General features: G+C 47.7%; 1 protein-coding gene across 5 annotated transcripts in view; it reads left to right on the top strand.

The window, feature by feature from the left end:
• LOC128893463 (oxidation resistance protein 1-like) overlaps nt 1-27537 on the top strand; it is a 100635-nt gene that overhangs the window by 13836 nt on the left and 59262 nt on the right. For 2 of the 5 annotated variants that reach the window (XM_054154410.1, XM_054154409.1), the window contains exon 2: nt 13029-13417. The exons of 2 other annotated variants lie outside the window; for them this stretch is intronic. In XM_054154410.1, the coding sequence (XP_054010385.1) occupies nt 13266-13417 (152 nt within the window). In that variant the 5' untranslated portion in view covers nt 13029-13265. Of the gene's footprint in view, nt 1-13028; nt 13418-27537 lie in introns of those variants that run through there. One more of the 5 variants, XM_054154416.1, reaches the window with a different exon arrangement.

Below are 27537 nucleotides of genomic sequence, written 5' to 3'. Positions count from 1 at the left end.
TTCGGTAACAACGTGTAGCATACGTGACATAACTTACGAGACTGAAAATTGAAACAAACCATCGCGCGTTCGTCAAGACTTTGACCTCATTCTTTTTTCTCTGTGTAAATTTCTATAGGCACATTTTTACGGCACGTGGCAATTTACAGGAAACAGTTGCGTGGCGCTTGGATTTTTTTCTACATCCTCTCGACCTGGTTTCGCGGAATCGTGGCCATTTTCCTGCGTATTGCCGCGATGCGCGATAAATTGGCGACTTACAGTCATTACCGACGACGAAACGTCTCTCGATTAAAGCCCGCGTCAACTCGCCGTCATACGCGCGATGCCGTGGCGGATAAAAGCGATTTCAACGACGATACGTCCAGCAGTTACGACCGCGACGATAATCATCGCGTGTTCGGACACCGCGAACACCAATTTTTCTTATCCCGACTATCGAAACGCGACGTCTACTATCGACCGATCTGCGATCCGCTATCGTACGAAACTTTAACGCGTTTTCGATCATCCGCCAAGATTTTCATCCTCTTCTACTCTGTATCGTACTCATTCCAGCGGTGAAATTGTTGATCGCATCATTTACGAGAGAGCAACACCAGTTATCGCGGATTTTCATTAGCAAGGGAACATGAAAACGAGGCGTCACGTATCTCCGAAACTCTCGCGAAAGCTAATAATAAAAGTCGACGTAGACGTGATTTAGCGTCAGACGTGCTGTTCCCAGGTATCCAGCGCAATTTTCCGCGTCTCAGGTTGTTGGCGAGAGGATTTATAGGACGACGGTGAGGGTGGCAGATACGCGTAGAAATCTTTCATTCGGGGTATATTACGTAAATATTCGGTTCGAAGTTAGTCTAGGTTGGTATGTCATCGTGGTTAAGAATCGATTCGATCCCTTTCGGTTTCCATTCTTCTCGTTTCCTATCGCCCTCGTTTCCCGCGTCTAGATCCCCGTCTGGGGAATTTTCCTCCGTGGAAGATGTCGCCACTGGATTTTCCCGTCGCGTTCGTCATCGAGAACAATCGAAGACAAGACGGAATGATCGAGACGAACACGAGGAAAACTCCCGTGAGCGGTTAAAGGGGGGCGAGGAGTGTTCGATTCTCGAACAACACCCGTCGCTCCGGTGCGCATCGTCGACGATCGCGGTGGTAGGACGGTAGAAAGAGCTTTATCGCTTTTCAATCCACCGCGGGTTAAGTGCGTCGGGAGAAAGCACTCTCCGCGGAATACTCTCGGCTGTTGGAATCCTGCCAGCTAGGGATAATAACCTTCGCCATCGACCGACGACGACCGAGCACTTTGCATTAACGTCGAATTAAAACGGCACGTCTGCTCGAACTACACGCTTCTGAATGTTCAGTTGGTACCTTTGCGTCTTTTTCGCTCGTTCCCTCGTACGTTTCCTTCGTTTTCCACCTGTTTTCCACCCAGTGGTAGGTCCGGTACCGGTACTTAGACGTTATCGCAATCGCGTCGTCCAAGTTGTCCCAAAACGTTAATGTAATATCTACCGTCGCGCGTCACGATCCGAACGCTTCTCGACTTTCAAGATTTATTAAGACAGCTAAACGATTCAACGTTTCGAAAACTTCCGAGAGCTTTCAATTTTGTGTAATATTCCGGGCGATTCGAAACTTTCGTCGTATATTCGCGGCGTGCCCGAGCCGATCGGGATACCTCGCACTTCATTTAAAAGTTACTCTGCTTACTAACAATGAAAAGTTCTTCGTAGGAAGCGACGGATGTTTGGCGTCACAAAGCGAACGGAGTTATATTTCGCGGTCGTGGTATTTAAAATACTGGCCAGCAAACAGAAGGTATTGTCCGTTCAACGTTTCGAACACAAAACCGTTCATTTCCGAAGAGGGCAACCCAAAAACAACGATACTCGTATCCACCGACGTTCACGTCGACTTTTTTTTTTTTTTAAATCTTGAATCCATTGTCGCGATACCCTTTACAGAGTAGGAAGCACCCTATACATTTCCTTTCGCGAGATAATGGAGGAGACTAACTTGGCTATTCGGACACCGATGTCGCGGGCTGACCATTCGAGGGCGGTCTTCCGTTGAAAAATACAAGAGACATCCGAGTCGAGAGGCACAATTGCGACGAGATCCCTCGAAAATTGAGGTTGTTTCCGTGCAATCCTGGAGAACAAACAGCAGTTTCCTGGGACGACACGACAGTTTCCTGGTTTTCATTTCGTTCGAACTTCGGGCTCGCGGCGACGGAGTTTTCGCGGAAGAATCGAGGGGTAATTTGTCAAATTATCGCAATTAATGCCGCGCCACGGCTGATACGATTAATCGCTTCGAACGCTCGACGCCCGCTCCTTGGAAAAATTACTGGATGCTCCCGGTTCGATGGACTCCGCCCTCCACTCTTTTATTGTTTTGCAAATTCTCACCGTTTCCATTCGACGCAGTTTAATTTCCACCCTTGTGATTCTTTCCCTCGTTGCTCTTACCTTCCAGTTAATTTCTCCCTGTCGTTTCTTCTCGTTCCTTGTATTTTTTTTCGGTCATACATTTCGTATCGCCTACTTCCTCGTTCTCTTCCACAGTGAGTTATTTTTAAAAGGTATTCAAAGACATCCGAGGGTTTTCCAAGGAATTTTCAATGTTTCATTTTCGAGTTGTGTACCACTAGAGGGAAGCAAGACGAGGCTCCGTTTTCAAAAGCGCAAATTCGAAACAATGGTTCCGTGCCTGTATCCAATCGAAGCTGGAAACCGCGAAGCTCGTTTTTTCGACGTGTACACGTGTTGCTCGAGGTCGCTCTTCATCCTCTCGACACCCGTCGTTGCCAACGTTTGTCCTCGTTAGCGTAATTCCAAACGAATTTCGAGACCATCGCACGTCTGAAAAGCATTCGTAGACGACCAGCCAACGATTCGAACAACGTTCGCTTTTTATTTTCACGTATTACATTCGTTACCTATTCGCCAATCGACGTTCCACGCATCGATACATCGCGCTATTCGCTTCCTGTTTCCGGCCGGGGCTGGTATTTCCTATATCGCGCGCTTTATTTTTCCCACGAAAAGTCATATCTCCGGAGCTACTACATAAATGGACGCTCGCAAATATTTTTAGTCCATTCGCGACTCTCGAAATTAAAAACGTCATCGAGGGAAATAATAAAAATCAAATAAAACGAAATGAAACGGGCCAATTAAATTGCGATGAAACCGTGTTTCGAAGCGAGTCCCGCCGACGATTTTCACGCGCAGCGTGTTTTCACGTTAATGAAATACTCCGAAGCGGGTGGACGAGAAAATCGCGTTGACCCGGATGTCGAAGGTGACGCCGTAAAAATCATTCGTCAAATTAGTACGATTAATGACGCGCCCGGCTCGACGGTACAATTACTATATTCAAATGCATCCGCGCGATTGATCGATAGCGCGTCGGCCCGAGATGACAAATTTCGCGAGCCGATGAAACCTCCGTCGGTCCTTTGAAAAATATTTTTTCATCCATCACGTGAACGTATTCCACCGTATAATTTCTCCTCGCTAAAAGAACCATTTCACGGTTGTGTTTCTCGTCGCGCTACGCTTCCTTCGTTACTTTCGAATTTGATCGATTCTAAGAAATTTCGAGATACTCGATGGATAGAAAGTAAACGTCGAACGGTCCCGTTGTCGCGGAAGCGGTAAACGTACACTCCAATTTTCACGGAGGCGAAAACTTTGCGAGCTTCCATCTCAATTATCGTTATCGAGAAGACCGAGGAGAGGGGAAAATTGTGTAAATAAAGTTCGCCGACGTCCGCGTCGTCGACGTCGGCCCAGGGAGAGATTATCGCGATTAAAGTCGACGATCACGCGAGCTACATTTTTTTTTTCCAAGGGTCGGTCAAAGGAGGGAGAAAATTCGATTAGAATTTGAAAAATTGTTAGCAAGGGAACGACATCGACAGGGAGACCAACGATGAACGCTGGTGGCGTAGTTATTCGACGCGGCCCGTCAGCTGTTCTCCCCTTTAATCTTAATTGAGTCTTCGAAGGATAATCCTCGAGACGTTTAACTAGCTTCCCGAGCTGACGGGTTTATTTGCGCGGATATTAGCTTAGAGCGCCTACAATCGTCCGATGCAGTCGCAACCATAATATGTAATATCGAGAGGCGAGCACCAAGCCGGATCCCTCCAGGCGAAAAATGAACGACGGAAGAGTGGTAATGCTTCTACGTTCGCAACAACAGCTCTCTTACTCGTTATCCGCTCTTGTTTCTTCCTTAACTTATCGATTACTTAAGTGTAATAATCGAGACGAATTCGAACGCAAATAACGGAACTATTTACACTCGTTAAACATTTCACGAAAACGTTAAACATTGTCGGGAATCTGCTCGAACGATCAAACGTGAATTTAATATCTTCCATTCGTCTATCTATTTGCAGAGCCTCATCGAGATCGATAATACTCGACGATGTTCCCTCGGTAAGTCGACGAATGGACTCGTTCGATGATCGAGCAGACGCGTCTCGTTCAGAGCGCCGGAGCAACGTTTTCCGCGGCTCCGTTTCGAATAGAAGATGCTCGATGTCACGCCTCGTGCATCGAAACACGTATCGATACAAACGGATACATCCTACACGTCCTGCGCAGAAAGCTTTTGACGTTATTTGCAAGTCGTCCTGCAATACGGCTGCACGTCGTATTGATCGAAGGGAGAGAGATAATAATAGCGGCTCGTGGCACGACGAGGCCACGATTTGATAAGGAAATTCATTAACGCGTCCCACTTTGCCATCAGAATCGGACTCTGGTTCCGTTCTTTCTTTTTTTTTTTTTATTTTTCTTTTCTTTTCTTTCTCTCACCCTCGAAATCGTACGTCGTCGAACGATTCCCCGTTTTTATTTTTCTCGATCTCCACCATTTACGAACAAATTCGGCAACTCGAGATTGCAAACTCAAGTCGCTGTCGTCTCGGAGCCGTTGCTATCGAGCACAGATGCAACGGGTGTCTTTGGACCGGGATGAATCGAGTCCGGATAAAGACGGCTCGAACGTTACGGAATCGCGCAAGCCGCGGCTGCGAATTTCCACCTGCCCTACTTCGCGTTAATGATACATTGTAGAAAGTTTAATCTTACATAAACTCGCGTTGGGAAACGTTGTTTAACGGCGCGGATTCGTGGCTTCCACGCGACTCGTCGGTCACGCTACCTTCGATTCGCCGTTCACGCGGAACTCTATTAGCGATCGTCAGGGCCCAGTCGCGATGGCGAGACATCCTTGGAGCGTTCCTTCTGGGATTCGCGGACCGTCCATCGTGTTTCAAAGCTCGCTGTGCGACTTATTTTCGTTGAGCTCGGCCCTTTGTGTCGGGTCCGGACGAGTCGTAGCGGAAGACGATGCTTCGCCTCGGTATCGAGAGATTACACGTATAAAAGATTTTTAGTGGCTACGCTGACCCAGTTTCGAAGACAAGTAGGGTCTGCCGAAGCTTTCGATCGTGTACCACGCAACAGTCCGCCTCGATCTTTTCGTTTCGCCAGTTTCCAAAGGGAGGACGTTCGTTTCATCCTTTTCAAGCAAAACATGTGTTACGACTTGTCAGACTTGGAATACGGTAAAGACTGGAGCAGTGTAATATGATCCTAATCGATTGATACGCTTCTGCCGATTGCTCTTTCTCTTTGACTCGAATCAAATGTAAACACAGAATAGGAACCTCGACTCGTTAAATGCAACGTTTGGGTCCTGATTTTGTCTCGCATGTACTATCGTTCAATCGGAGCTGTCGCCTCTTAACAGCTGTTGTGTATTCCGTGTTGCTTCTTGCACGCGTAGAAACGCGGCTCGGCGAATAGCCTCGCGTTTAGACTCAAACATCCGAGTCTGTCTCACCTACGAACAGCGATTCAAACCAAGGATAACCGAGCCGTCGAAATGTATCAAGGGTGCACCAAGGGAGCCGCGCAACCTCGAATACACGTAGTCACGCAATCGGTCGCAGTCGGTTACATTTGGCGATAGTTGTCGTTCGGTTAGCCGGCTTCGACGCGATAGACACGCGAGAAACGCGAAAGCGTGCGCGTTGTTTATCGTAACGCGATTCCGTTGACAAATTCCCCGGACGGTGGCTTACACTTTTAGTTTTGTCGTGTGTAATGGCAGAGGTCGTCCCGCAACCTTGAAGGCTGCGTAGCGTAAGAGGATTCGTCGTAATCCAATATGAGCCACGTGCTCCGGAAGCTAACACCCCGATAACACCGACGATACGTTTGCGTAGTCAGCGCAGCCCGATGATAGGTCGATACGCAAACTGTAGCAGGTGCCTTCGTCGCGAGAACGATTCAACTTTAATCTGCATCGAGAGCCAACGCGGATTCATCTATCCTCGTTCGCGCTGCGAGTAACTTTCGAGTCGGTATCTATCGGCGTTGAGGGAAATTATCGGTCGAATTAGTATGGAGAAACGTTTGCTCGGGGAGCTCGGCAAATGTCAATTTTATTATCGCTAATTGGGTTAACCCGTACACTTTGACGTAGACTCGGTAGATTCCCGGCCGCGGAAATTGTATCTCTCGTTAAGTAAAGTTGTGGCACGTAGCGCTTGTACGATGTTATATTCCACAAATAATATGATCGATCGCACTTTGAAATAAAAAAGATCGATATCGCATACAGAACTTATTTTAATGCAATTTAAAGTTCGAACGCTCTTAATGGAAAACCTTTTACAAAGGGACGCGAACAAAAGACACGACGGTATTCTTGGGAAACGAGAATCCGTTTAAACGGTTCTTCGGTGGCCTGTCACCATTCTGTTATTTTTAAACGCGTCCGATTCGAGCAACAGAAACATTCAACCGAAAATACTCAACGCGAGAGACGTTGGAAACGAGATCGCGACGTCTTCGCGCGACTGCTCGGGGGTTAATTCAATTTTCCGTCTGGAGACGGTCGGAGAGGAACATTGGAATTACCGAGATTTACAGTCTCCCAGTTTCCCTTTAATGGTTTCCCTCTTTGAATGGAAATGGAGTCTAACGTTGCTAGGGCGGCCACAGTTTCCGCGATTCAGGGTACAATGTAGTCTTCGAGTTCTCGAATAATTCGAATAGGTTGGTGCCGAACGAGGCTTCGGGGTGCAAGTCGCATCCTTGTATGTCCGATTTCGCCTACTAGCTTCTTCGGGGATGAAACCACGCGCCTGTGTATCAAGGCGGATGCAAGTTTCCGCGGCAAAAGTTGCATAGTTTGTATATATATATATATATATAAAAAGAATAATTGCCATGTAGCATTATGTATTGGCCATTTCAAGTCTTATCACGTTGCGCAAAATAATTAGATTCCGTTTCTTTTACTATTATTAATCTATAATGAAACAAAAGTTCTTTAAAATTCTTTAAAATTTAAAATAAAGTTTTTGTTTGTCACATTTTCAAACGTTTTCGTTTAAATACAATCAAAAAAAAAAAAATTTCGGCGACAAGAACGAATTTTCCACTTTTCCATGTGGCGCGAGTGGGTTAAAAATCTAGGTAGCGAATCGCGAATCTGGTTAGACGGTAGATCGTGCCCCGTCGCCGGTGGTATTTTCTTTCGCCGCTCGAGTAATCCATTTTGCGTTCGGAACGTCATTTCCAGGCTCGTTTCTGCTCCAGTCTATTTCTCGGAAGGCTGTAACAGGCTACGATTCTTCTTCCAGGGGAGTATCGCATCGATCACTTTATCGGAGGACACGATTTGAAAGGAGGAAAGGGCGCGCAACGAGTGTCCGTGATAAATACTCGCTATCCTGAAAAATATAGCGACAGCGGGTGGAGAGCGATTCTCCGCGAAAACCTGGAATAAATTTGATCGTTTCGTTAGCTTGGCATTCGCTCGTGTAATCGAGGTTGTATACATTTTGCATTTGGTGTTCTACATAGTACGTCGCATAGGGTTAGACGTAACGAGCAGCGAACTTTACGAGCAATCGGGATCTTTATACTCTTTGCGCATAGTCTCGCCGTTTTCTCCGCTATAAAGGACAGAGCGGATATCTTCTAGCTACGCGCCAAGAGCGCTTACCCTTAATCCTTCGATGCTCCGTGTCCCGAACTCCCCGCAAGCTCTCGTAATCTTTTCTAGAACTACATTTACGTCGGAAAAGTTGGGATATCGGTTCGTACGTCAAAGTTCATAGTTGGTCGGAATTTGGTCGTTCCGCGACAGGATCGATTTTTCTCTTCGCTTCCGGAGAAGGTGTCTTCGTTTTTGTCGAAAAGATGTTTTCTCGGTATATGCCGCGTCGCTCGTGTGTCCGGGAGTCGAATTATATTCTCCGGTATCCATGGCACGTGAGCATGATTTACTGGCTTGATCTCTCGATCGGGACACTGACTCGAGCTGGCAACGCGACTGGCGTCAACCTTGTTCTATCGGAATCGCGAGAAATTGTTTCAACGAATCGCCGCGTACCGTTTATCGTAGATAGAGGTAGAGGTGATCGAGGTAGAGGTTGAAATTCAAAACGTTGAAATTCAAGACGTTGAAATTCAAGGCGTAATTATCAGCCTCTCCACTTAGCTGCGATCCGCGATTTAGGGGTGGCTGTCGCTCGCGACACGGCAACGGCATCATCGACAGGTCTCGGCTGTTATCGGCGAGGCAAGAATTTCGAGAAGAGACTCGTAACGGGCACGTAGGGATATCTGTGCGATTGCAGGAGACTGATTGTGACGACCTACTTCCCGAGACAATCGCACAATGCCGCGGGGGTGTCGGACGGGTTGGTTGGAAGGGTTGGGACGACCGCGAGCAAGTACACGGAGGGAACTGCTTTCGCTGTTCTATGTGACGTCAAGGTCGTTGTATCGGTGCTCGTAACAAGTTGCCTCTGCTTTTTTCCTCCAGCCTTTTCGCGAGCAGAGTCGGTCTCGCCGGCGACCAGCGTCGCGGAAATTAGGACGTGGGTCTGCCTTTCCTCTCCGTCTCTCGATGGTCGCAATTAACGAGGTTAAGGAGACACAGGTGGAAGGTATCGGGTGGTTTTTCACGAGCTCGTTGTTCGTTGCAGAGCGAGTTTAACGTCTAGAAAATCGTTTTGTCGCCTTGGATGCGAGCACGAGTGGTCCGTTACTCCATCGATTCGATCGCTCGAAACCAAACATTCGCGTATTCGCGTTCCGTTTCTCACCTTAGCGCGTTACTTTAATTCGCACCCTTCGTTGGAATGACTCGATCCGACACGGTTACCAGAAATAGAAAAGAGAGGGTCGAACGAAGGCGCGCGGAAACCCGGTTGTTTCGCGAAAGCGTGAAACAGGGGGATGATGGTAAGGTCGTTGTAAAAAGGTTGGGCCAAGGCGCGGGTAGTTCCACGAGCTAATATTTGCCCCATCAATCAACCCTGGCGTCCTTGGTGTAGGGGAGGCCAGGTTACCTGCGCGACTACGGCGCACCAGCTGGATTATATTGCACCGTTGCTGCCAACGCAGTTCTTCGATCGTTCCTCCCTTTAAACGTCATTATCGGTACCCCAATTATTTTGCGATTAACCAGTCAGCTGTAACGCCCCTTCTTGAGACCGCACATGTAGTCTCTGGCCACCGAGTTAGGACCACTAATAATTTTCAAACATTTTCCCCGTTTTCCGTCAAATTAAAGGGCTTGTCTATTAAATGACGAATCGTCTATTAAAGGGCTTCCAAGAGAACGAAGGATATATTCGCGCTCTGATATTCCATCGCAGCAAAAACGATCGAAACGAGTAGGCGTTGAATGTCATTCAGCGGTCAGGATCGCAGAAGAGGCGATCGAAGGGGATTTGTTTTGGAAAAGACTGGAAACGGTCGATAAAGATTGTATTCATATTCCCAGCCGGTTTCCCGCGATGCCGCGAACGCGTTTCTTGCGACTCGCATCGCGGAATACAAACTGCCGATACGCGACACCGCGATTCCCCAGATAACCTCGCCGTGATGTATCGACCTCGTTAATGCAACTATGAATCGCGAGCGCAACGCGACCAGCGTCATCGCGATCGTAACAACTTCTGAATACCGCAAGACAGTCGATTCCCGGTCGATCGATGTTACGCCGACATTGTTGAGTCGTTATCCAGAGGAGATGGTACGAATACGAGATGAAGCGATAACGCGAGTCCTGCGAGCCCTGAACGTGACCTAGCGCTAGGCGTAATAGCATTCTCGAACGGCAAATACTTTTCGCCTTTACTTCGCGAAGTTTGTCGTAAAGCTATTTGTACCCGAAGGAGAGCTTATATCGTATTAGTAGACGCAGAGAAATTAGGGCAGGTGCATCGGGACGTACACGGTGTACGAATCAACGTGTACGTTCGCTCGGGGATTTGTTACTTTATTATTTAATCTTTCTTCAAATTTGAATATCGCACGTTCGATTCATGGAGTGCAAAGTCGACGAAGAAATAAGACACGTGCGCAGTCTTGGACGTTTAACAGCTTCCACGTGAAACCATTGTTTATCGTTACGTCATCTATGATTGGACGTTGCTTCACCCGGAGGTTACTTTTTGTCCCGTCGTCATTAATTATGAATTGCTTCGATCGTAGCAAATATGTGACTCGGTACCGGCCGTCTTTTTATTAGTTACGACAACGCCAGTCTACTCTAATACCTGTAACGACACGTTCGATCTTCGATAAAAAATAAATGGCGTACAATACTCTAGAGCGAAGAACGACGACTTCCAAAAGCTCTCGTCGAGTCCATCCGTGATAACGATGAAACAATCCTACGATACGGTCGTCGCGATCCCGATAATCGAGCGTCACTGTAAATCCAGTCGCCCTTAGCATTATCGGTTCGCGTTTTACATGAAAAAGCCCAACGACCGATCGAACAATTCCCCTGACACACATCGGTTATAGGAACAATCTTGACCGTCCGCCTGGAGTGGCCACTCGAAACGATTCGACTCGACCCTGTTTAAACATATAAGAATTCGATTGACGATAAGCCGAAGGTGTCCGGACAGGTAGCTCCGTGATTGCGCATAAATTACAAATAAGTCTGGAGACAGACTGTCTGGGCGTAGCTAAGCACGCTTTCGATTGCCTGAAACAGATGTCTTGCTTCTCTCGGTACACGTGGCCGTCACGAGCTAGAACGAGAACCCCTGTGACGGACCCTGAAAAAGTTAGAGCAGTCAAGTGCACGTTGGAAACGAGGGCGAAACGAGGCCCCTGTCCCATCGTTAATTGACAAAAATCCCGGCTCCTCTGTTAAACGTCGCCGAGCCGGCTTTGTGCCCGCGGCCTCCTTAACGTCACGGCAACTAGTGAAATTTCATGAATTCGCTTCTAATTAACGAGCGCGGTCGGCGGGCCTTGAAAAGGGCCGAGAGGAAAAGCTGAGCATTCATCCGAGATCAAAGGACGCGGGATCTTTCGCGAAAGCTTTGGTCAACGAAACAGACCTTCGCATCGGCAAGGCCGCCGCTCGAGAATACTTCTTCCAGGATTGCTATCTCGGAGTACTTCAAATCAAACAACTCGGACGTGTCAGGAATATTTCTTTTATATTCGCGATATATCGTGAAAAATGTTACGAAAGACCACCGGTGGGCTTTACTCGATTTCCCTGATATCTTTCATATTTTCCGCGGAAATACTTCCGACAAATTACACTACTTACTTGAATATACGTATAAAATGTTCTCAAAGTTCCGTTAAAGAACATGCATTACTTTCATGTTAAAAAGATTCATGCAAATCGTTAAAAAAACGTAGTCCTAAAGCTATCTCGCCTCTTAAATAGGCCACTGGGCTAAACCTGTGCAACGAGTTATAACATTGGAAATACAAGCACCGAGTCACCTGTAAGCCGAGTTTACGACAGTTTGCATAGCAACCGAAACCCTTTAATCCCTCTGCTAAAATTGCCTTGCACCTCGGGTGCGTATAACGGTTGCCTAGAAGATAGTATTCGTCAGGGAACGGTTGCAGGAATAAAAACGGAACCTATAATCGAACGTTTGACATTCGCGGAGGTCTCGTAGCGACGAAGGAATTTCGGGACGCAGCTGCGTGAATAGGTCGGGGATAGATGAACCGTTTGGTTCGGATTGGGGGTTTAATTAGCGGTTGTCACGAAACGTCTTGTCTACCTCGGCCCCGAGGACGTTGGTTGGTTCTTCTGAAAATGTGTTGGAGCGTGCTGGTTACCATGCGATGCCAGCTGGGATTGGTCGAGTTTGGCGGGCGAAAAGCGATCAATACCGGGAGGCTTTCGACATGGAGGCGTAGGCTGGTGTTCTCCACTCGACGAGAATCGGGACCACGAATCCCTGACCTTGCCGAGCGACCTTAACCTTGCCAACGCCCTTCCACGGAGCGCGGAACTCCCGTCTCTCCCGATCGGAACTGTTTGCTACATTGAATATTAATTACGCCTAGTACAGGATCGTTGCGTTACCCTACGTTATCAACGCGAGATCATTTTCTTCTCTAACGATATTCCAAACTTCGTTCGAAGATAGAAAGACACAGAGAACGAATTTCCCCATTGGCAGACGAACCGATCAACGATCCCGGCGACGGTGCTCGTTTCTGCACAATTAACAACCGCTCGAGTATCGCAATAAAATTCAACCGAGGTCGTCAAGGTCGATTCCATTGCATCGGACTTACCGCTGGTACCACCAGCTGCTGCCTATCTCGAGTCGTTGCACACGGTACCCTTCGTGCTCGATTCCGACGATAAACGAGGTCAAAAAACCTCTTCGGCATCGAGTAATATTTCCTACTCGGTTTCTTCTCGAATCAGCCGTTCGATAGGTCGAAGCCGAGCCGCGAGAGCCCTTAGTTTCTTCGTATGCGACAAAGCACCCGTTGGGCTCGGAGTAAATACTCCCCTAACCGAAGTTTCGGCACGAAGCAAGGCGTGACACGGTGAATGCCCTGAGCACTGCTCCCTTGAATTAGCCAATCCGGATCAAAGCGTTCGATTCTCGCGGGACAAAGCGGCTTTCGAGCGATTCCAGCCGCGTCTCGGATCGGGGAATGGACGTAAACGGTTTCCGATCGCAGCCCTGAATAATTCATCGGTGTCCGACGGTTAGGTACGCCCGTGACTCTTTCGGTGGAAAGAGCGCGCGCAGATCCGCCGAATCCTCGTGGTAAGTTTACGCCGTGCTGCTCGCGAGTGATTCGATGATGCTCGCCCGACGCGCGACTTAAAGGGCATCGAGTAACGGACCTAGTCACCCGTGAACACTTGGAGCGGGTTCGCGTGCCGACGTTCTCCGATCGGCGAGCAAAAGAAACATGGCGTTGTTCCCCGGTGGTGGTGCTGGCGGCGGAAGTGGTCCACCATCTGTCAGACCGGAAGAGGCAGACCAGAACACCTCGTTGCCCTCCAGACAGCGTAGCTTGAAGGACCGCCTGCGCGACGGCATCACGGGAGGATTCACTTGGCAGTGAGTATCCTTCTTCGGTCTCGCTTTCCGTTCGGTTATCCGAAAATAACCGCTGCTATCGGCAACATTCCACGGTACTTTCCGTTTACGTTTCCCAGCCACCGCGCACAATTTTTAATACCAAATCGCCCGGCACATGTTTCGTTATCCCCGTTCGAACCGACCCCGTAGAATCGACGTCGCCGTTTTATTTCTCGCGAGCAACGCTTTCGATTTTCTGCGAAATTCGACGCGAAAGTGGAGCTCGCCGGTAGCATTAGCAAACCTAATTCCGTCGACCTCCGTGCCCCGCAACCTCCGATCCCTTCCTCGAGCTCTAGATTGGGCGATTCGTGCGAATAATAACGTTCTTTCATGCGATCATTAACAGCTATTCATACTCGCGATTAGGGCGGAAACGCATTATTGCCGCGTCACGTGACCGCGCAAGCACCCTCGAAAAACGTGACCGACGAGGTTGCGGTTGTTTTTAAATTGCTCGATGACGGGCTGTTGTATCAAGAATTTTGCAAATAATTAGGTGAACCGAAAAGTAATGTCGTTTCTGTGAATCTCAATAGTTCTTTATCGTTCATCGACTCGTTGATTTTTAACCATTTAGTATCGAATGTTTGCACACTAAATGGCAAAAGGTTGTCGATAACGAGGATAATTACGTAATCGATTAAAAATAGAAATGTATCATGAATGTATGTGTCTGAATTTAATGTAAAAGAGACGACATTACTTTTCGGTAAACCTAATAACATAATAGACATGTAATTATTTGAAGAAGCAATGATGTCTCCCCTCCTCCCGGAGAAACGATCGATAGATCGGTGAACATATTATTCGTCTAGTCGATAAAAATGTTTGTCGATCGCGACGATAGTGGAACCGATGCACGCGAGTGCAGTATCGGTCAACTTAATTACCGAGGGCAATAATTCTCGCGTTATCGTCGGCTCACCGTTCTTTAGTGCGTCGCTTAATCAGTAGATGGCAGTCGCAGCTGTTTCGCGATGTTGTCAATGAAACAGGAAAAGTACACGCGTAGTACGCGAGCATTGAAAGTAAGCGAACGAATAGAAGAACGTTCCGTTTGAAAATAATCAGTGATTCTGAAATGGTCTTCGTTGTTCATTTATAATCAGCTACGCTAGTTTCCCGTGAAAGCGGTTCTTCTTCTGTTTCTTCTTCTTCTTTTTTTTTTTTTTTTATTTCTGCTCCGTTTTTGCTCATTTTCCGTCGAAGAACGATTCGAATAGTCATTCACGGTTGCCCGGGAGTCGTGGATCGCTCGAACGTCGCGAAGAATTTACGCGATGGGACGCTAATTGGCAACTCGGATCGGTGTAATTGGTAATTAGCTCGGTAACGGTCTCTTCGCTACGCGAGGACTTATTTCTGTGCTGGACGCGAGGGAAAAGATCGGTTTCTTCTTTGACCTCTCGACTCCAACTTTTTAATTCGCCGACCTTAACCATGATCCATTTTTTTTTTTTTTTTTTTTTTGTGTTGAAGGAAAGAAATTCCCCTCGAGTCTCGACGAAATTTCATTGGGTAATTAGCGCGCCTGTGAAAGACACTCGCCTTGTCGTATAACGTCGCGCTAATTACTTGCCAGTTCATCGATTCGTCGTTAGTATCCGCGATTGCTCGTGGCTCGTAGCGCGGGTACGTACAAATCGACCTAAAAAAAAAAACGACGACTGCGCGTCGCGAACGTCGCAACGAGAGATTTATTGTTCTCGATGCCGAGGAAAAATTGCTCCACCGATCGTAAACGGCGTCTTTGTTCGCTGATAAACGCAATTGTGACTCAGTCTTTCCGTGGCCACATTAAAACGGTTTAAGAAAGATTACTCGATTAGTTTATTTGCAAGAGGGCTCCCGTTATTACCCAGACGGGTCTTACAATGTTATCGGTCAACGGTGTATCGCGAATATGCGTGAAAAAGGCCAATGAGAACGCAAAGAATAGTAGACAAGGGGAACCACGATAAGCAGCGTCGAGGTCAGTGAACTGCTCGCCAGCGTAGAACGGTTTCGCTGAAAATATTATCTGCGCGAAGCCACTGGCGGATTTTTTCTTGGAGAAAATTTCGTACGGATTCGTCCTGGGTAGAAAGTACCGACGGTAATTGCACCCGAACGAAAAGGGCAACCGGCACCGTTCTCTCTGATATTTCATTCTCGTCTTGCTTTTTCTTCTTTTTTTTTCATCGTCCTGGACCTCCATCTTGGCAGCGCAACGTTTAATTTTCCACTATGCAAACATTTGATATTAAAGAACCTTTAACGGATTGTACTGCTCAGGTTTTACCGACGAGACTCTCAGTTCTACTCGGGTTATACGTCGTCGTTCCCGAGGGAGGCGCGAGGAACCGAGAAGAGATCAACCTGGTTTATCATTTTTCCTGGCGTTAAAAGTACTCGGATGAAATAGCTCGAGTAACCTTCCAGGGATCGAAGGGGTCCAAATTTGGTCACTCCCTGCTGCCCACGACAAACGCCCCAGGCGATCCCTCGGCGTCGGTCGGTTCCTTTCATTGCCATGGTCTTTTTGGAAACCGTTTTTTCCATAACGTGAAAGAGAAAGTATATTTAACAGCCGTCACCTATATCGCGGTTATCGACCCGTGATTGGTACCTCCACGAGGACCCTGACTCTTCGAACCGTGAATTACCGAGCAGCGATTCGGACCAGATTCCCTCGTCGTCGTAAATCGTCCAGCGCTCGGCTTTCTGTCTCCCATTTTTTTCTCTCCTTTATCGCTCGATCTGCATACCTTCCACGCAGAATTGCTGTCGGCGCACCGACGCGACGTCCAGACTTTACGGCATTCGATATTTTTCCCTGCTACCGAAAGATCACGTCGGAATATACGACCGACAAAAATCAATCGACACCTGATACGCTGGACGCGTCAAACGATGTTTATATAAACAGTTCCCTGAACGAATCTTGGTCTGAAAAATCCTTAAAAAATTCTTCTAAAAAATTTGTCACCCAAAAGTCCCCTCAAAAAAGTCGATTCGCTACAAAAATCCCAGCTCGTACATTTTTCCCCTAAATCTAGGGAGAAAACCCCCGAGTTGGTAACCGCGGCCAATTCCCTTGAATCTCACGGTTGGCTTCGCATATTTAGACCGTGTCGTCCAACTTCGTGAGAACGTTTCCCCGGTGGAGAACGCGATTTGAAAATGTTCGCCGTCGAACGAGCAGCGATTGGTCGGTGATACCGGTGTGTCTTTGTTCGCGGAATGCATTCCGAATGAGAAACGAGGCCTGGATTCGTGCTTTAACGATGATCAAGGCCACGCACAGCGTCGAACACCGACGAGAGGGCTACGTCGGTCCGCGTAGCTTCTGGGCCACGCGAAAACAATGGAGCCATCCTGTCTATTGTGCGAGAAGACGGTTTCATGCATACATCATGCACTGAATCCGTGCCTGTTCGTATACTGGATACCGGAGGACACGATTTCTCCGCGCGCATAAAGGTGGTCAGAGTAGAGTCCTTCGACTATCGAGGTAATCAGCGTCGGATCGTACGAACTAAACGATGGTTTATACCGAATCGGTTCCTTCGACTACCGCGACAGTCGATATCAGATCCCAGAATCTCGACGGGTGTTCGTATCAGACCTCGCATTCTAAGGGTTGGGAGAATCGGATCCTCAAACACCAGAGCGATAGGAATCGAGTTCCGTGCACGCTTACACTTCCGTGCTCCGATCTTAGGATCGGATCCTATGGCTTTGGAATACTCGGTATGTTATTGGATTCTATAAGTTCAGAGTCCTGGCCACGAGATTTCCCACTATCTTAGTCCGGGGTATCCTATCTCGTCTTATTTCGTACTCTCCCAGTGGGTATCGCGACGCAAGGGTAGTTGCTCCGGCTCGAAGCCTACGTTGGAAAACAAAAGTCCACCTCCGCGTAACTATCCACGCAACTGTCCGTCACAGAACGTACGTTTCTCCCTTGAAATCGTCTCTCCGCTCACGTCTCGAAACTCATTCTAAGCGTTATCCAGGCGAATCTAGAGGATCGTCTTCCCAGCCACTTTTGATGCAGTCCATGCATTCGTCGCCTCGGAAACGGACACACAGGCGCGCGGCACATACACCCCGAGTCTCGAAACTGGGGCATTGGATAATTATCCCGTTCGAAACGACGCTGTCCTCCCCTCGTTGGTTCATCCACCGTGTTTGTTTCGACTCGAGGCTCGACACGCGTCATTTCGGATCCATTACACCGCAGCCCTTGTCCGCGCGAAATCGAACGGAAACGGTGACCGTCACCTTCGGGCGAAATGACGTCGATGCCTCTGTGACACAATTCGAGGAACTAGAGGCCGCCGTCTATACACCATTCCCCTCGTTCCATATTCCGCGCCGTCGATGTATCGATACGACCGCGTCCGTCCGTCGAAACGTATCGAGATCAATACCAGCACGCTCGAGTGACGGAAAATTAACTAGTTTTCCGGACAGGAAAGCGGGTTTCACGCTGTTCAATTCGATACCGATGCTTTTCGCACAGGTACGCCATTTTTAATTGCTTCTTCGTTTGTCCAAACGTTTTTTCGCGGGGTCGTGTAGCGAGTTGCTTATTTCGAGACAATACTGACTGATCCGCGACTAAACGGTCGCAAGATCGATGGCGATCCGGTCCGATCGCTCGAGCAAACACGATCTCGACGTTCCATTCCGACGTACAATGTCTGATAGCGCTTGGGGATTAAATGCGGCATCCGCGACGCGTTGCAACCAGACTAAACCAGGACGATCGAGTCGTTTTACAAGCGACTTGGGAGGAGAAGCGAGACAGGCCGGAGAGAAAAAGTTAGTAGTTCGGAAAGCGACGCTGACTCGTAACGTACAACACGGGGGTGGAATTAGGAAGAGAGGACAGTCCGATTCGCCCGGGGCACGACGAAGGAACGAGTTCTTTCGGAGTCGAGATAACTCGGACGCCTCGCGGGGCTGGTACGCGAGCCAACCGAAGTTTCTTGATTAAATTATCAGAGGCACGCCGGGCTCGTGGCTCTCGAGGCTACCTGCGAGACGTGTTCGATCGATTTGCGAGACGTGGCCCGCGGCCTCTCGTCGAAAAGTGCTCGGGAATCGCTGTTTAAGCTAGACACCGAGTTAGACGCCTGATGGCGTACCGTCGAACTTGCTTCAACTAAATACCTCGTTTATTTGCGTTTCTCGCCCCTTTTGGTTTCGTCTGAAATCCGTAAGTGGCGATGTGAACCACCCAAAGTATCCCCTTATCGCTTCACGCGGCTCGACGCCCACCCTTGGCAAAGAACTTGACGGAAAGTTCGCCGATAACCTTCGAAACGGCGATCGATAGGGCTAACCAGGGCCTCGGAGGACGAAACAATTCCATTCCTTCCCTGGACCGACCCTTGATTTCCGGGGAAGTCTCTTGGGAGCTGTTCCGAATAGGTATCCCAGGGATATTAAAGTTTCGGCCCGAAACAGGCTTCTCCGGCATCGCAAATTGTAGATGGTCGTTTCGTCCTCGTCGTACCTCCGTTAGCTTTGTTTTCACGAAGCACGCCACGGAAGAACGAGTGGTTTCGGAGGGTGGCGAATTCGAGAGGTTACGAGTCGGCCTCTTCTGCCATTAGGTAGATACTTCTCTTAAAAAATGTCTCGACGCGAGGTCATCGGGTAAATGGGTCAAGTAGACGCGCAGCTACTTCTTACCGTGCACTTGAGTATGCAGATTGTACGGGACGGTTGCATACACAGCACAGGTGCACGCGCGAGCGCTCGTTTATGACTTATGCGCGCGCGTAAGTGCCGTTTCCAACGTCGTTCCCCTTGGCCGTTTAATTAATTACACCGGTGGCGTGCCTTTTCGTTAGGAAAATGTTGACGATCTTCGGTGCGCATTGTCCCGCTTTGTTCTTAAACACTTTACCCATCCTCGAAACCACCGACGCGATTACGTTTGGCCGTTTAACCTTCCGTCGGCTGAATGCTAGTTTATCTCTTTGAAAACGATTACTCCTCGATCGTTTATTCATACGCGAATTAATCAACGTTCGATAGAAACGCCGCGTCATATTTTATAATATTCCGATTCCGAAGAATCAGAATTTCCATGAAATTCATATCCTCTCTTTCGTGTTCTACCAGCGACACGGTGTCGTACATACTTTTCACGGTTCCTATCGCGACGAGAAAGGAAGCAGAAATGGAACAGGAAATCGGCCGTGGGCGCGAAAAGTGTGAAAAATAGGCGCGGGTTATTTCCTTGGAACGAGAAGTGTATTTCGCCGCGAAACGGGGAATATTGGATTCGAGCTATCGATGTTACGAAACCATTCATTCCCTCGCACGTCTCCCACGTTGCCCTCGAGCATAATGCTTCGCGCGGCTCGTTTTCATTCCAGCTTATCGAAATAAAGCATTTTTACACGCGTTGATACATTAAAGGGGTCATTCTACTTTATTGACCAAGAAAAAATTCTAATATAATTATAAAAGCATAATAAATACACGCATAAAGTTTCAAATGAATCGTTGTGTAATATCATTTCGAAAAAAATTAGCGAACAAGTATGTTTTTCTTAGTCAATAAAGCAGAATGACCCCTTAATGCAATCGATTTTGGAATCCTTGTATGGACGAACGCGTCGTAAAATTGCTCGAGAAATTAATTTCACGGTCTGGCCGAACGATGAAACGAAATTTCGATGGTTGAAGTCGTCGTAATGCGTTTAATCGTCGCGATAATAACAAGATAATGTGCGCGTTCGGGACCAGAAGGTCGCGCAGTTCCGGTTGAATTGGTCGTTAAAGTCCCTTCTCGTGTACTTAACAAATGCACGCAAATTTCTTCCCCATTCGTAATGTTTTTTTCGTGTTCGCGCACGTCGACGATCGTGCCCGCGAGCCTTGAGTTTATTCCTGTCTCGGTTGTGATTTTTTACGGGGACCTTTTCGGCGACGGAAACGTAAACGTTCCGTTCAGTTTCGAGCACTTTCATTCGGACGGGCATCGAGAGAGCCTCGAATAAATCTCGACGGAGCGTAGCGACGAGGGATTCAATGTCAAGATTTCAGAGGCCGGTCTTGAATTGGGTCAATGACGAACGAGAAATAATCGCTTCCCGTCCCCTTTGATCGGCCACTGTGTACCGGTGCTTCCTGTTTGCGAAAGTGCTTCGTCGTTGGCAGCTTCATCGCGCGAAACTTCCAATCCGCGACTCTTTAATTACGGAATGCAACGGTAAGGAGCTTCCCTTGACGTCGAGGCGTTTCCACGGTCGCGAGGAAATTACTTAGGGCAACCAGCTGCGAAAACAGGATCCTTGGAAAATCGCGGCGAAACTTGTGGCCGACATCGTGCGCGTATCAACCATTTTATTTAATCGCGACCGAACCGTGGAACGAACGTCTCGTTTCCGAAGTAGACCTAAAAGTGTAGACTATTAACTTCCGCTGATGGGAAACAAGTTGGTTCTGTTTCGGACGGCGCGCGTGCTAATTGAAAATCGATCCATATTTGGTAACGGTATTTCGATTCGTAAACGGTGATATTTCCAAAGATTTCGTTCCCGCTCTCCGAAGAATTCGATTAGCTTCGAATCGAGCCGAACGCGTCCCTCGACGACAAATAATTTCCATATTTCAGCAGCCCCGTCGAAATCGAATTGTTTCATAACCCGCGTATCCAATTTGCGCTAGATGTGATATCCGCGGCAACTGATAAGCTCGACGTCCGTTAATCGCGCAGGCGTGGATTCGTTGTAATTCGACGTAACCGTGGCGCGGTATGGGGTGTTTACAGGGGAATTAATAGTCCCGTCGGAAACTTCGATCGGGCGCGTTGCGTAATGCCGTTTCGCGCGGGACGAATAAACGATCGGGCATGATTAGATTAATTGGACGCATTAAACTAGTTTAAACTCTGCGCCGGAGCGTTTCTGCTTCCCTGGGCGGCGAGTAATCCGCGACAATCGTAAAACTCGCGCGCCTGCGCACGTGTTCGTTTCCGGCGGTGCGCGGTTATGGTTTCTCGCGAAACGATTCTACGGCGTTACGTAAACGCCATCTGTCAACGCGTATCCTGCATACTTTTATTCGACACCGAGAAATGCTATAATTGCACACCATTAAACACTCGACATGGTTCTCGACGCCATTCGTACTCCGAAGAAACTCTCAAACGTGCGGATTATATGCATATAATAGACCCTCGATTGCTGCAGGATGTCGGACGGATGTTTCCTGCATTAATCCGGGTAACCTATCAGCCGATCTAACGAGCGGTACTTTCGCTGGTACCCGAACCTTGCAGAGGCGAAAAATGATACGATCGACGAGATGTTGCTAACAGGGTCGCATTTTCACAGATTTCAAGGCTATCGATATCGTTACGGAATCGTAGCGTCGAGAAAAGTACAATGGAAGCCCGCGACGATGCTTTATTAGATAAACAAAGAGGAAGATATACGCGGTGGATTGAACGTAATTTACGATCGCGGTATACATTGCCTGCGCAACGACCAAAGCAATTATTAACGGTGCCTATGCACGTTAAGTGCCGCAAGAAAAATTTGTTTACACCATATCCGATTAAAAGTGCAGTTAAACAGATTCTTCCTCGAGTCGGTTCGATTGGAATAAATTTCGCTGACAAATGAATTTACGATCTCCCGTTGACGTTTCGAGATAAGACGCTTCGAATGGGCCATAAAGGTAACGACGCATAGCCGTGATAAGTGTCGGTGATAAGGAGAGGCGAGAAAGAGACGCGGGAGCTAACGAATTCACCGGTACTCGCGCAACAATAAAACTGTTATTCGAAGGTAACGCGTGTTCGTTAACCCGTCTTCTCCGTGCACGTGACACGCTCTTCTTTATGCACGGTGTTATCCGTATCGGTGCCACTCAACCTTTTCGAGCCCTTGGCCCCGCTTCTAATCGTACCTGTCTTTTTACGAGGCTTTCTTGTCTCCGCGAATCGCGAAGAAAAAGGAAAACGGGGTCGTTGATTCTCGTATTCCCATCCGGGTAGCAGAGCGGCGTGCTTCGACTTGCACGTTATAAATAATGGGCCACTAACGTCGACGAAACGTCTGGTCGACCTCGGAACTAAAATTTACATAGCGAATCCGAGAGTCCTCTGCAATTTTATTGTACGGGGCACGAATAGTTTGGCCGTTTCGTTCGAAAGAAGTTCGAGCAAGTTTCACGAGGATGAGGAACGATCGGATCCGAAGGTTACCTTTATCAAGGCGCGTAGGGACTGGCCAATGAGATTTTAGGATCAGGCTCAAGGTTTCGGGGGACCGGGCGTACTTGCTCCATTCTTCTCCCGTCTTTGTATACAACTATACTTTCGAAACATCGTCGACACCCGACCTCCACGGCGCGCGGCGTCGGGACGTCCTCGTAGCGACGCCCGGCAAGGGCAACGTTTTCGTTTCGTTTGCGCTACATCATTGATATTAATCGAGAAAAGTGGTTCCCAACATTTCGTCGTCCTTGCGACCTTCCCGAGGAAAAGTGTCGGCCGCGAGGTTATAAATCATCGCTGGCAGGACCGAATTAAAGCGTGAACTTTAGGGGCTACGGCCCAGGGTCGTCTACCCGATTAAACGATAGCTCGTTCGCGATATACGTCACTCGATGTAAATCAGTAAAATTCGTAGCTTGACAATCGTACGTGTCATCGTAATATCGTAGACCTTCTTCCGTTTGTAAATATTACCAGAGACCTCGCACTCCTCTCAGCCTAGGGGCCTATAGAATTTTAATTCGACCCGTCTGGTCGGTTGGTAGTCGTACGTATGGCTCGGTCCGTGGACACGTAATATGATTTCGTTATTAATATTCTGCTCGTTTTTCACGTCCCTGAAGCTAGGACTCGTTCGAATGCTCTCGGAGCTGTCCCAGGTGTCGTTAACGCAAAAATTCCATTACGATTACATGCAATACTGTAAAAGTACATACAGTACTTTTAAATTTAATGCTTTCGCGATTTATTTTCATTTTAGCGTTTCCCTTCGTAATTTGACGGTACAACAGGAATAGGTATTTCGCAGTCCATGTTGTTGACTGACGTAAAACAAACACAGAGCCGTAACAACGACACCGTCAAATACTAGTTAATCTTCTGGAAAATTTCTCTGGTTAGGTTTGTTTGACTTCTGTCCGACCGTAACACCGTCTGTATTCGTGAATTTTATTCACGCGCCGTATCGGTCGTGTTTATTATTCAGCCACCGCGAAGTGCGCCACCGTCGGATGCCTAGAGAACATATTTCCGACGTGAATTATAATTCACGGTAGGATAACTCGGAGTCTAAACAGCGTTCAACTAGTCGTCTAAGGATGGCTCTGGAATTATTCACTTTTGAATTATTTCAAACTTTCAGCCCCGAAACCCTTGACTCCCGTGGGCTGTTGGACCCCGAGTTCGACGAATCAGAACTTCGGAACTCCGTTCGAGAGACCTGTTTTCCAAACTTATCATCGAACGTTCGTTGATATTCTTCTTTTCCGTCTCCTCGCGCTTGGGTCAACGACACGCGTTCGCGAAAACAGGCACGACTTCCTCGGTGTCTCCAAAGAGATTAAACCATACCAGCCTTCTACAATTACGCGAACCTTAACAACACCGCGCTTCCCGTCGATTTACGTGCGTGCCTAATCGTGAATAGTCGGCTAGGCGTCCGTGAGAACAGCGGCGAACAATTGCGTTCATTGATGGAAGCTGAAAGTCCATGGCGGGACACGGTGCAAAGAGTCGCGTGGGCGAAAGTGTCTCGGCCGCGTGCGTGCACGCACGTAACGTGCCAAGGTCGCGAATTGGCGCGAGACCCGGTTATTCGCAGGATGTCGAAATCGAGCGGAGTCGGATCGAGCCAGCTGAAACTCCGTCGATGATAACGACTGACAGAAAAGAGGATCCTAACGAGCAGCAACTCGATCCGTCAGCCACTTGATACGCTCCGACGAACGATTTTCGGCCCGATCTCCGCAGGATGTTGAAACAGAGCAACCGGAACGGGTTAACCGAGACTCTGCGAAACTAGAGCTACTTTAAGCTGCTCGCTGAATTTGCGTGGATTCGAGTACGGTTCGGATATACTCGAGTGGAGGGACGATAAATAAAGCGTGGGTCCGGTAAACGATTACTCGAATAAGCGATCGCCTAATTGTTTTGAGCAAACCACGAATCTGACACGCTGACCTTATTTCGCCAACTTTTCGGCCGGTTATATCTCTGTTAATCTGCTGCGAGGGCCTCGATACCCACGGTAATTTATCGACCCGCCGAAAGCTGGAGCTCTCTTTGCTTCTTTCGCTTCGACGAAGATTAATCTCCTCTGTTGCGTGGCGTAAATCACACGCGGTTCCCAATCGTATACGTTTATATAAAGACCGACGACGTTTACGCGAGCCATCGGCCCGGGCAACCGTGTTTTCGAACGAGAACACTGTACACCGACGACAACTCGCTCGCGAAACTTTATTTCTAAAATAATTTATCGGTACGCTTCTCGAGTGCGCCGTTGACGCTTTTACTCCAGCCCTGTAGTTACAAGTTCTTCTAAAATTATCGCTGGCCGCCGATGTTGTCAAATAAATAACCCACCGAATTCCGGACTCGGTTGGAGGAGCTTCCGTCTTCGATTCGAGAAATTTCAAAGGCGCCATAAGACGATGTAACGTTTCGAATCATCGTCTCGTGACGTTGCTCGATAATACAGAGCGATCGAAATAGGACGATTCGAGCATTTCTAAATTCGAGGACGCAGCGTACATGTATTAATAATCTCGACGTTATTTTAGTTCACTCACTCACGATCGTATAAAACAAATAACTGCCTTGTCGAATCGAGGAGGATCTCCTCTCCTCGAGATCGCTATTACGCGTGAAGTCATCGACCATTCGGTAGCGCAGCTGGTCGATCCGTTTTCGATACTGCCTCTTCGAACATGTCCAGAACATTCGAACACCGCGATATTTCGCCGCTTGTAAGGTGCTCGCTTCCTCGGACGGCATTCCACGCACATATTTATGCAAACAGACTTATGGACGAGCGCAATTGATAGGGCAGACGTCCATCGACTTCGCCAATCGTAGTAGTCGGACTGCATTCGACGATGACGCACTCGCAGACTACGTTATTCCCGTTTTCGGTTGAATTTGTCGGGAGTCCGAATACCACAACCTTTTACGACCAGGTGAACCATCATCTCGATCGAAATTATACAACGAGAATTTCGCTATTGGGGCTGAATCGATGAATTTTGTTATCGTTTTGTTATCCTATCCTCCGCATGGCACCTTCGCTTTCTATACCGTTAAAATTCATCACCTCGTCGAGAGGCGAGCGACAATCGTGGGAAGAGCGATTTTTTTCGGCGTCACCGAATTAACAGTACAGTCGCCCGTCGCGATGAATACTTACACCGGTTGTTAAAGCATCGTCGGATATTTGCCAAACCCAGGTATCCACTTCGTATTCCCCGCGCGAGGAAGTGGTAATCGAACGCTCGTTGACCCCGAATTTTTCACGCGATGACGCGTAAAAAATCGCGAGTCTCGCGAAGCGTAGACACGTGACAGAAAATGACGATGAATCCAGCAAAAATGGGAGCTTGTCGCGTCGTTCTTCCGCCCTATAAACGCATCAAGGAAACGAGTTTCATCTCCTGCCCCGCACTTATCCCGATGAACTTGGAGAGTAGCTATAAAAACGTACCCGTGGAAAGGTGCATATTGTCCGGACGAATCAGCCTCGCGATACCGTATCTTTATCTGCTTTATGGTATCGCATAAAAAATGCGATACCAGGGAGAATGGTTCCAACGTTTTACGAGCGATCCCTTTACAGTGACCGTTCGCGTGTCATTGTTCCATTCCGCGTTTCTCCGCGTCACGTTGAAAATTTCACGAAAGTAGATCCTCGATTTAGTTTAATCGAATTTTGGACCGGACCGACAGCTTTAAAGAAGTAGCTCTGTTTAAGGAGTTAGGTGGGTTTCAAAGGCCCAGAAAAGCATATTCAAACACGAGCTATACACATCTAGCAACAGAAAATATTTGATTTTTTCGTTTCCGATGAATCTGTCACGAGTTATCCCGACAAGGGAATTAAGGGTCCCAATGGATGAATTTTCCAAATTTTTAAACTGTTCAACTCGTTTGACTGAAATATTTCATTTCATATATTAGACAAAAATTAGTAAAAGTATGCTTTCTTCGAGCCTTCGGAACCCAGCTAACACCTTAAGAAGAAAAACGTACGATGTCTCGCGGAGGATGATTCGATGCGTTGGAATACTTGGAATATTCGATCAATTATTCGAGACAATTTCATACTCGAGATCAGCTTTCGATTAATTGGGTAAAGTGCTTTTACAATTGAGGATAATCCTGGATAAAATGATTCGTGAAATTTAAGATATCGAGTGGACGATAACGAGAGACTAATGTGGGACTAACGGGAAGATTTATCGACTCGTTGCTCGCGGAGTTTGATTGAAATCGGTAATAAACACCACGTGCCGATCTTTAATGCGGTGCTTCTTTGCCATTCAAGGGCAGCCGTAGATCACCGTGTCGTATGCGAATGAATTCGTTTTTATTTTTACGAGCCACGCAAATTAGGTCGAAACTTTGTACGTATCGCGATATCGAGAACAAGCGATACTCGATTGTCACGTTGCCTTCAGGGGCTGTAGCGATATTCGTAGCTACAGTACGGCTTTAGCAACCCCGAGCTAGAGGGTACCCAATGGATGAAGAGTAAGAGATACTGCAAACAGTATTAAAACAATGCAGGAGTCACGTAAGACGATGATAAGAAGAATATAAATAAGCTAGTAATAAGTAAGCAGTAGTGCAATAACTTTGTATAATAAGTTACGCGCTTTAAATAAATTAACGAACGATGGCCACGTTCAGCGATACAGATGATGCTTCCTCGAAACCAAGAGTTCGATGTTAAATCGAAACGTCTCTGGAACTCTCTTATCTTATCACTCTGAGTGAACACTCTCGACTCGAGTACGCTCAGCTGATACGTACTTTTCGCATTAACATTAAATGCGACGTATTTGTACGTGAACCGTAGAACCGTGCTCGTTAA

This window comes from Hylaeus anthracinus, unplaced genomic scaffold (genome assembly GCF_026225885.1).
Source record: "Hylaeus anthracinus isolate JK02 unplaced genomic scaffold, UHH_iyHylAnth1.0_haploid 3, whole genome shotgun sequence".
In the NCBI taxonomy this organism is placed as follows: Eukaryota; Metazoa; Arthropoda; class Insecta; order Hymenoptera; family Colletidae; genus Hylaeus; species Hylaeus anthracinus.
Note: the sequence above shows the minus strand (reverse complement) of the source record. Positions and strands in the feature narration are given on the sequence as shown.